The 10,471-nt window shown below is 46.4% G+C and overlaps 1 protein-coding gene across 1 annotated transcript; it reads right to left on the bottom strand.

The window, feature by feature from the left end:
• Positions 1–1,809: 1,809 nt before the first annotated feature.
• On the bottom strand, positions 1,810–7,533 carry LOC138304359 (claudin-3-like). The gene has a single exon (XM_069244342.1). The coding sequence runs from the start codon at positions 6,952–6,954 to the stop codon at positions 6,298–6,300; it is 657 nt and encodes a 218-aa protein (XP_069100443.1). The 5' UTR covers positions 6,955–7,533; the 3' UTR covers positions 1,810–6,297.
• Between the last annotated feature and the right edge of the window lie 2,938 nt (positions 7,534–10,471).

Raw genomic sequence — 10,471 nt, 5'->3', positions numbered from 1 at the left:
ATCCCCGTTCATTCCCAGATCTAGACTGAGGGGGGCACAGTCTAGATTGTAATATTTATCAGACCTCTCTTGAAGACGCTGTGTCCCCTGCAATGCCGCCCCAAGTAGCATTTACACAACTGCAAAGTGAAAAATCCAGAATGTAAGCCAGTTACTTTCAAATTGACAAGCCCCTTTTGCAGCAGCACACGACTTCTTTTTTAGTAGAAATGTGTGCTGACAGAAATGCTCTTTTTGTGTTTTCGCAGCAGTGCTTATTTTATTTTCACTAGAAGAATGAAAGGCAGAGTTGCCCTCAGCAAAATTAAATCCTTTCACCTTACAATCACCTGCATTGACCCAGTACAGTTTACAATATTACATGACATTCGCATCAAAGATGCATGTTCTGCTTAACAAAATATTTACTTTGCGGCAAGCAATTGCTGCTGTCTGCCCTTACCTTCCGATATCACCTTATCACCATATACGTTTTCTTTAATAAAAAAAGAAAAGGCATTTGTATTTTAAAAGAACTTAAAAACACAGAGCCTTTTCATATGGGTTTATCTGTTGTCCAACCTGTGAGCATAGTGCACCTTTGTTTCTCTTGATTCCTTGCTAACTCTGGCTGCAAGGTGTGAGGACGGGCAGCGGGGCTGGCGCCGAGCACCTATTGCAGTAGCAAACTCTGGACCAAGGGTGGTATTGACTGCACTTCAAGCTAGGCTGACTCCCCCCTTTCTTTTCACGAATCTTGGGAGTGCTTTGCAGTGAAACCCTAGATGAAGTCACCAGCACCTGGCAGAAAGCTCGACAAAAAACTGAAACGCGGTTCACCCATCTAAATCCTGCCATGTTGAATCTCTGCTCCCCAGCTTTGTGCGAGCTGTCCGCACTGCTTAATTTGTAAATAAAAAGGTGCCGGTGCCCAAGCCCTCCTCTTAAACACGCGGCTGTTGCAATTAAATGGGCGAGCAGGGGATACTGAGGCAGCGTAATCCTGAAGCTACCTCGGGCCTCCTCAGTCCATTTACAGAGAATCCCTGCCCCTTCAGCTCGCTCCTGCAGCTTTCTGCTTTCTACCATAGTGACGCGTTTTCGTTTCTCTCCTCCTCCGTCTTTCCCATATGTGTCTTTGCTCGCAGTAAATGCTTGAGGCAGAAAAATAAGCGCCGGCCCTCAAAAATAAGTGCCGGTGCTCAGCACCGAAACAACAAGCACAAATTAAGCACTGGCTGTCCGCAACTGCCACAGAACATAACTACTATCTCTGAGGTACTGGGTTTTTCAGAACCGGTACTGATCCGGTAACCCAGCGGTGCCAGGGTACACCCAAAGACCTCGGGTACTTTCCTGATTCAGACTACAGAAACTCAGAGTCTTCTAGGTGAAGTCAAAGATCGAATTTATTGGCTGCAACCAATTGACAAGTGTCCTAGAAGTACAACAGCACGATTTGTATGTTCTCAGGAGACTGTGTTTCAATGCAAAGTCAGGTTTCCTTATATACAGTTTTTTAAGCTTCAGGCAAACATTCTTGACATTTTGGTTGGTCATTCACATGTTTTCACTACAAAGGAAAAAACAGTGTCATGATGAAACCTTATATTTCATGTCATCCAACCCATAATAAATTACCCGGCAAGGCCTAGTATTTTACATCAGATAAGTGTGGACCCCCAATAAAAACGGGCACCTCCCCCTCGTAAAGTAAGAAGAAGAAAAGAGCAGGTGCAGGTGTGAGCAAGATTAGGCAGGGTGTGTGAGCGATAATAAGGGTTTTATGGCATGGTGTGCCTTGATGCTATCTGATTCGGCCACTGGGAGAGGGACTGACCAAACAGGTTTGGCCTGAGGCAATGGTTCCAGCTTGCCCAGGCCAGAGAGAAGTCAATCAAGGTGTACGTGTCCTTGGAATCAAATCTGACTGTATTATAAGCCTATGTGAGGGCAACTTTTAAAAATGGCTGCTGTGTATAAAATGGGAGCCACGAGTGCAGGACGAAAATGGCGATTTCGAGGTGAAAACGCTGCTGGAATTGAGCGAAAATGCTCATGCTTAATGTACTAGTCATTATCGGTCTTTTGATACTAAAATCGTACTGCTGTGGCAAAGTAAATTACATGGGTCCAGAATTTTTAGAACCACATCTCCACACAGACAGCAATACTTTGGAATACTCTAACTGGGAAGATCAGAGCCACTGAGAATCCCTTAAAGTTCAGAAGGTTGATTAAGACCTGGTCATTGACAAAGTGATCCAATAAAGACTCCACCACACTCTCTCATTTCCTGCCCACAGACGGATACCCTTCAGGGCCCTCTAAGATGAAGGAAGTGCTAAATCAGTCTCTAATAACAGGGAGAACCACACACCCTAGAAACTCAACGCCCAGCATCCTTCTCAACCAAACACCTAAGTGTGATCTATGGAAACCACATTAGTTGTGCCCTCATCGAAATCTCAGCAGACTTCCCTAACAACCCATTATCCGGAAATCCCACCTCACTCAGCACTCATGTTAACATTACAAGTACAAACTCTGAGAGTTTAGGTGGAGACGTTCCATATTTATACAGAAGAGACAGGCAGGGGTCAGGTAAAGCCGTCTAAGACAAAACAACTTCTATCACCTGCTCACAGGTAGCCAGCTTTCAGCCTCTCTTTCTACCCTTTGTGGTCCTCGGATTGCATCCTCGCCGCTCCTTAAGAGCCCTGCATGTAATAAGCTGTTTTTAGTTTAGGATTATTCTCTCTCTCTTGTCCTATTTCAACAAAACTCTCCTTAGACTCCATCCTCTCCATGCCTAAGTGCCTCTGAGTTTACGTTACCTTTTCACATTCCTGCTGCCCTACTTGCTACTAAATTTCAGTAAAATAACCACACCCCTCCTTACACAGAGTAAACCTTCAGTCTGAGTAACAGTTCCTGCAATATCAAAACTATCTACTGACCCCACTCCCATAAATCACAATATCTCATTCTGTTTATCCTTTTCATGCTATGTCAACATATTTAACCTGCTTCGCCCTATTTCCTCACCCCTCTTTTTCCACTGACATTCTCTCACGCTAATAACTTAACCTAACTCCTATTAACGTAATACATCATCACTTGGAAATGTAGGAAACTCTTCAGTTCCTTTACGGCACAAGCCTATCCCAATAACCAAGACCTCTACAGCAATAATTAATAACCACTGGATGAACCACTAATATGGGGCTAAAGAGTTCTACCTGCCTTAATACTCTTCAGTGCCTCATCGGGATAGTAAGAGCTGGGTAAATGCAATTACAAGATAATACGATGCTTCCCCTGAATCTGATTCCGACCGTCCCCCACAACCCAACAAGAGCTCCCGTCTGAGCTAAGCAGGTATCTGCCCCTCTCCCTCACACCTGAAACTAAATCCACCTGAGCCAGTGATGAAATACCCTCTTACATAATGGAAAACACAGTGAGCGCCTGTTACTATGGTGACAAGATTCGAAAAACTGGGACAGCAATAGAAGAAGGGTGACATGTTGACACTGTCCCCGGATGCAGGAGGACTGTAATTAATGCCTCTATCGACAAAGAGGAAGGACTACACTAGCACATTCCACAGACCTACGAGACATCTATGTTTAAAAAGTAACTGAAGATCGGCGTTTTAGGGGTTGGGCCTTTTGTTCCAGTTCAAAATCCTTTCAAAGAACACAGTAAGGAGATCTCAAGTTATATTTGGAGCAGCTCGTTCACTTCAGTCTGGTTTGCTTTACATTCTGGGACTTGCAAACATATATAAATAAAACAGGCCTACATGTACATAGAAGTAACATTTAAACTAGGACTGGCTAAGCCTCTATGTGTGCTTGGGGGCAAAGGGGAAGGTGGTTGAAAGATGCACATTGGACAATTACAAATATTTTTATTCCCATCAGTATGAAACTAAAAACTAAATGAAATAGTGCATTAAAACCGTGTCAACCTTTGTTACATGTTAGGAAAAAAGTGCAAATTTGACATCTGCCCCTGTGTGATGTAAAAGAGAGGGCCACTGGAATGTGGACGTGCACAACATGTACACACACCCATTATTCTCACTAAAACTAGGGCGTGCATGGAACTTTGAGAATAGTGACAGAACACACAACAAATAAGCCGTGGCAAAGCCAATAAAAGTGTGGCTGTCAATCAGTGTGGCTGAAAGTTGAGAAAAGTGTTTTTTTTTTTTTTTTTAAAGGCTCTGAAGCAGCCAGCACTTGCGCGTCATAGCACTTTCGTTTTTATTGCTGGCAAGAGGGAGAGCGGGTGTACGGCAAGGGAGCGGGCGGGGAGGCAAAGCAGACAGAGGATGAGGGGAAAAAAGTGCTATGACGCAGCAAGTGGTGGCGGCATCATAGCGCTTGTTCTTGTTTTGGAGGGAGAGCGGGGGCAAGTAGCAACATGGAGGGAGGCGAAAGGGCGGGAGGCCTGCCGCAATATGTATAAAGGAGGGGTGGGTTCGGCAAGCAGAAGCAAGGGCCTCTGCGCCCACTGGTGGAAGACAAAGGGGCTTGAAGAGACTACTTATCCGTTGTCTAGGTGAGACCTAAAAAGCTGTACTGTCCTGACATATCCAGGACATCTGGTCACCCTCCCTTTATAGCCCACCTCATGCCCACTTCTTTTGCATGCAGGTGAGGACAGAGTGGCGAAAAAAGTGTCCCTTTTGTTCCAAAAATACACTTTGGCTGTCAGGGCTAGCCGCCCAGTAGAGGATGCAATTCATATCAAATTCAGATGATTCGCTGCATTCATCCATCTTGTCTTTACAGGGAACAAACATGTTCAGAGGGTGTGCTACCACACATTCATACGTTGTAATATCCACCTGCGTTTGTACGATATTGATTTGCAGGCAGTGGCGTCACGAAACTTGTGGGGGGGGGGGGGACCTGCAAAGTACCTAGTGGGGCCCCCTCCCCCTGCTCCCGGTCAGGGGCCTGCCGCCGTGCACAGTGTAAAGGCTGGAGCTCGGAGGCTAACACCCCCCGGCCCCCCTACGTGGGGGCTGCGGGGGCCTTTGTTACGCCAGTGTGGGCAGTGCATCCTCAAGATAATCACACATATGTGAAATAAGAAAAGTACATCTATCGTTCCACATATCTGCTTAACCCAATGATATTGTTAGACAATCCTGCGAATCCGATATATGTGTAGCCAAGACTCTTGACCTAATATTAGCCATGCAAGGTTCAAAAGTAGCTCAAAAAGTGATTAATGTACATTAAACAGATTCCCTTATATTTGTGTTTGCATTTTTGCTTTTTATGGAGCTAGTGCGCTACGCCGATTGGGAGCTGGGTACAAATATGCACTCTGGCTGTTACCACCAGCTTTTTTGTTTGTGGTAACTTATCTGAAAAATTGTCAATAAGGTATTAACAAATCAAAAACGAATGGAATTGTTTGCACGCGCTATTCCCTGATATTATCATTATTACCGCCAATCGGTAAAAAAGCTGTTAATAAGGTCTGGTTTAAGTGAGGCCCGTAAAGCCACATGCTTTACTGAAATCACCATGAAAAAAGCATTGGTGAAGCCAATAAGGTGGGTCCTGTCTATCAGCTTTTGGCCTTGATAAGTGCTTATTTTGTTTTGGAATTGTTTTGTAAAACTTTATTGTTGGGGGAGCTGTTGGGTCCTTGCCAATGTAAAAAACACCAGCCAAAAGTGCACGATTGTTTTGATCTCAAAAAGCACGTAATGCCACAGCAGGCTCTGATGCTGAAGGCTGCTACTTTGTGTAGGTGCTCTTGGGAAAGAGTAGAATGCCTTGACTCACAGTGAAGCTAGCCAATGGCTGAAGTGTGCTGTCCCCTTGCTCCATGCCCATATGCTGTAGTTGCCAGAAGGAACAGGTGAGTTTCACAGCAACATACCAATGGTAGAGAAGCGCTATCTAAAAGCCCCTATACATTTGTACGTAATATATATATCAATCGTATTAATAAAATCCTAACTTCTTGGCTAACACTAGAATTAAAAAAAACTGTGACTGCCACCACCAACAAGAACTACTGCATATAAATACAAACAATTTGCGATTAAAATCATTACCAGAAAGTATTCTCAAATCATGTCCCTAAAAGCTGAAATTAGCTATAATATTGCTGATCCCCAATGTAGTAATGCAATTGCTGCCTTATGGCATTACCCTTGATTTAGCCCCTCAACCGCTCTAAATGAGGCTCAATGTGTCCAAGATGGGATGCTTCCGTGGTCAAATCCGTGGACACTGCCCTTCCCCTTTCAGTCTTCCTGCTCCTTTCATATTCCGGTCATGATCATACATAGTCTTGCTTGTTAAAGCTGACAGGCGCTACTGCGGCATGGGCGGAGGCTGCCGTGTAGCCCACTCGTTGTTTGTGGTGCTCATCCCTTGGTGGGCAGGAGCAGCAGAGCAGGGCCCCTCCCAGCACCAGCATTGCACTGGCTCCCATACCAATGTAGAGCGAGGGCCCCAATTCTCGCTTGAGGGATTCATCCACCAGTGGGTTGTAGAAGTCCTGGATGATGGTGTTGGTCGACCAGCAAACAGGGATGAGGCACAGCACACCTGAGAGTATGAAGAAGACACCAGCCACGACCATGATGCGCGCTTTGGAGGCTGCATCCTCCACGCAGTTGGTGCACTTGGCTCCAGTGATGCTGATGAAGAGGCCCAGCACTGCCATCAAGATGGAGATGATCGTGAGGGCTCGGGCGGCCTGCAGGTCCTGAGGCAAGGCCAGCATGGAGTCGTAGATCTTGCACTGCATCTGGCCGGTGCTCTGCACGACGCAGTTCATCCACAGGCCCTCCCAGATGAGCTGGGCCACCACAATGCTGTTACCGATGAAGGCCGTCACCCTCCACATGGGTACAGCACAGCAGGTAACGGCGCACATCCAGCCCACCATGCTGATACAGATGCCCATAATCTCCAGCCCAGCAGACGGCATCTTGGTAATGGTAGCCTCTGATGAGTCAGGCTTCCAAAGTGCTCTCAGGTTTTGTGCTCTTTAACTGGACGTGTCCACAGAAACTTTGTTGAGTGCCAGCAAACGAGTGGGCGTACGGATTTTCAGTTGACAAACCCAAGTGCCAGGAAAGTTCGTAGGGCACCACAGGTGTGTGGGTGTTCACTTCATAAGATCAGGTCTAAGTGCTTCCTGTTGGCCCCCAACAAGTAGCTGAGTCTTGGGAAGTTCACTCGAAGACAGACCCGTGAAATGTCTCTTACAGTGACAGCTCCATTGGCCCTCTTGTTTTTTGTCTTGGAAGAAGCGTGTTTTGCTAGACCGTGGTTGATAGACGGGTTTGCAGACCGAGTATAAGCCGATTAGTTGCTCCTGTAGGGTTTTAGGTTTGTTTTCAGCTTCCGTGCTTGAATGTTGGGGTTGCAGGCTGTTTTTGGCTTCCAGAGGGCGAGCGCCAGGTACTCTTCACTGTCCGTGAGGTTGAGTCCTGAAATATTTCACAGAGGTTGAGCCTCGCCGATGTGTCTATTCTTTGATCCCAAGGATGTAGGTGCTCCGACGCCTCGGCCACTGAGTGCAATGGGCTGTGCACAGAACCGCACTTCATGCGGTGGGAGCGGTCGAGAAGGGCGCGTCCAACTCAGAAAGGCATCACTGACGTCATGGTGGATCCGAAGCCTTTGTCCGTGTTTATTAAACTGTTCGTCCTTTGTTTCTGGGGCTTCTCACCTTTCTTTTTACTCTGAAGTTGGGATAAACTGGCCGAAAGAATGAAGTGGAAATGCGAGTAAGCTGAGGAAGTGAGGTAAAGCAGGGACTTAGGGGTAAGGGGCTGGGGGGGGGGAGGGGTGTCTCGCGTAGAGGATAAATGTGAAGAATTGGAAGAAGAGATAGAGGGGCCAGAGGCTAGTGTAGAAGACCCGTGTGATGTCATATCACCAAACAGGGTTATCACACAAGTATTCCCATTATAAGTCAGAAAACAGAATTGGAACAGGTGACAGAACTCGCTTGTTCTTGCACCTACAGTTTGTGCTATGTAAAACATAATATATTATTGCAATACGGGCATTCTAAAGTCGAGTGGGGGTGGTGTGTACCTTCTGCCGGCACTAGTTTAAATATTTGAGGAATGAAAAAACCTCAAGCCCTAACCATATGTTTTAAGGCAAACTCCAATGCACATTCAGCATGTTTTTATCGAGCAGACAACAGACCTTTTCAAGGCTTACAAATTGTATTAATACAATAAGAGATAGTAGGCCAGATTTTCTCGTAATATACGCAGCACTAAGTGAACATATTTTGTAAATTTCTAATGTCAGCTCACGCAACGGAGGAAAAAAATTGAAAAAACCTGATGTACAAATAAGTGTGATTATTTTAAACAAACGAGCCAACGCAGCCAGACTAGTTCCGTGGCACCCAGGGGATTTGAGGGGAACTAGGCAATATTTGTAACAGGAACTAAATACTAGTGCAAGCTCTTTGAATGAAGACAACCTCCATTTTGATTTCCAGGGTTTAACAAGGCCACGCACAAGGCTCATTCCCGAATGTTGCTCTATGGAAAGGGTGTTAAACTGGGCTGGTACACATGATGTACAGTAAGTGTTTTGGCCAGTCAGTGTTACAGCTGTGAGTGCAGTAAGGGTTTCTCTGGTGGACCCGGCCCGTGCACAGTGTCTGATTTCAGGAGGGCTTGGGTCCAGATGTAGCAAAGGGTTTTTTCCATTCTGTGTCAATGGGAAAATGTGTTGGTACATATGGCCCTTAGTGTTAATGCGATTGTTTGCTTTGTGCATACAGCCAGCTTCCGGCACTTGGGTCTTGTTCAGGGAGCACCCATCGTTTGGATGGTGTAGGGCAGACTGATCACATATCCTGGTAACTGGGGGCAGTCCTGGATCCTTGACTCCTGAGGTCATGGCTGTTCTGGCAGATGTGCTGGGGCAACGGGAAGGGGTACAAACTTGGGTGATGGTGAGGTACAAGTGGCCAGGCCCTTATGATCCTTGGCTAGGCAGCATGCGAGGTCTAGCTGCACCCCTGGGCACAACCCAATGGGCACAGAAAGAGGGGCTGGAGCAAGCCATATGTTTACAAAGGCTGAAGTTGGAGGGTTCTTGAATTTTCTCTCATCTCAACATGCATATGAAGATGTGCATACTTCCCCCTCTCTCTGTGATGGGGAGATGAAGGGTATAGCTTTGATCTATACAGATTAATAAAATTGCAGTGGCAGCAGTTCTCATGTGCCAGTCCACTCTGCCTCTCAAAGCTCCTCGCTGCAGCAGTGCAGCGCGCACGGAAAGAGCTCAAGGCTTGAAAGACGACAGCATCTCAGCACCTAAAGCAGTCTACCTCCCGTTTTAGGTTTGGGTTTTGACAGCACAGCTGCTAAACTGATCTTTTGCGCACAATAAGCTTAGGTAGACATCAGAGTGGGATTTGTCAATAGCATTTTTGACCGACCACTTTCAGTCATTGGTTCGAGTCTTTCAATCACAGCTTGCCTGAGATCTGAGGAGTATTATTCACTCAGCTGATGTGATTGGCTTTCAAGGTGTACCTTTCCACGTGCTATGTAGTGCTTGCATTGAACTGCACGAGGGACTCATTTACAGCTATGGCCCTCTCTTACCTCTCCTGCTGGCTCCTTTCCATGCACCTTGTCTATAACTCAACACTCTCCTTGTCCCTGCTCTGCTCCTAGATCCTTCTCCTGTGCCCTCCTCATTACTCACACCCCCTACACTCTTGGTTCTCCTTCTTGCACTTCGCGTACTCCTCTATGCTCTTTCTGCTTCTCCCACAGATGCCATGCGCTCGTGGTGCCCCAGCCCACTCCTGCCTCTCAGCAGCTTCTCACAAATCCATATTTAGAGGTCAAAAGACACTTGTGGACAGTTTCTTGGACATTGTCTACAGATAACTTTGCAAATTTGAAAAGGTTAGTGCATCAAGTTGCTGGCACCCTTCAGAAAAATCCTCGTGCGATCTGCTGGAACTGGCTTGATCCAAGGAAGGTGGGCACAAATAAACCTTCCTTCCTAAACGAAGGGATGTGAATCCAAATCTAGGAACATATATCTGGATTACAATGGATGCAGCAAAGGAAGGGGCCAGGAGAGAGCAGGTCAGGGAAGGCTGCATCATGCATCTGAATCCCCCTAAACCAAGGAGAGCTAATAGGCTTTCTTCGGACCGTGAGGTGGAGGTAAAAAGGGATGTCCCCCATGAGGACAGAGCGGCTGCCACCATCTGCTAGTCACGGGGACAGTAACAACGCATCATAAAGGGAGCACTATTTTTGGTGAACGCCTTTTATTCAACAGAGTGTAGAACACTGGCATGAAACACCAAACAAAACAAGTTGTCAGGGGACTTGTGATACCCATGAAAACATACATGATCCAGCAGAGTAGTGAAGATAGAAGCCGGCTAGCACATGGTGACTCTTCGGGAGACTTTCAAGCCTAAAAGGACCCTCATGTCA

Source organism: Pleurodeles waltl, chromosome 7 (genome assembly GCF_031143425.1).
Source record: "Pleurodeles waltl isolate 20211129_DDA chromosome 7, aPleWal1.hap1.20221129, whole genome shotgun sequence".
Taxonomy (NCBI): Eukaryota; Metazoa; Chordata; class Amphibia; order Caudata; family Salamandridae; genus Pleurodeles; species Pleurodeles waltl.
This window is presented reverse-complemented; position numbering and strand designations above follow the sequence as displayed.

Excerpts from the sequence above, each read along its gene's own strand:
- LOC138304359 (XM_069244342.1), bottom strand. The coding sequence starts at position 6,954 with ATGCCGTCTGCTGGGCTGGAGATTATGGGCATCTGTATCAGCATGGTG.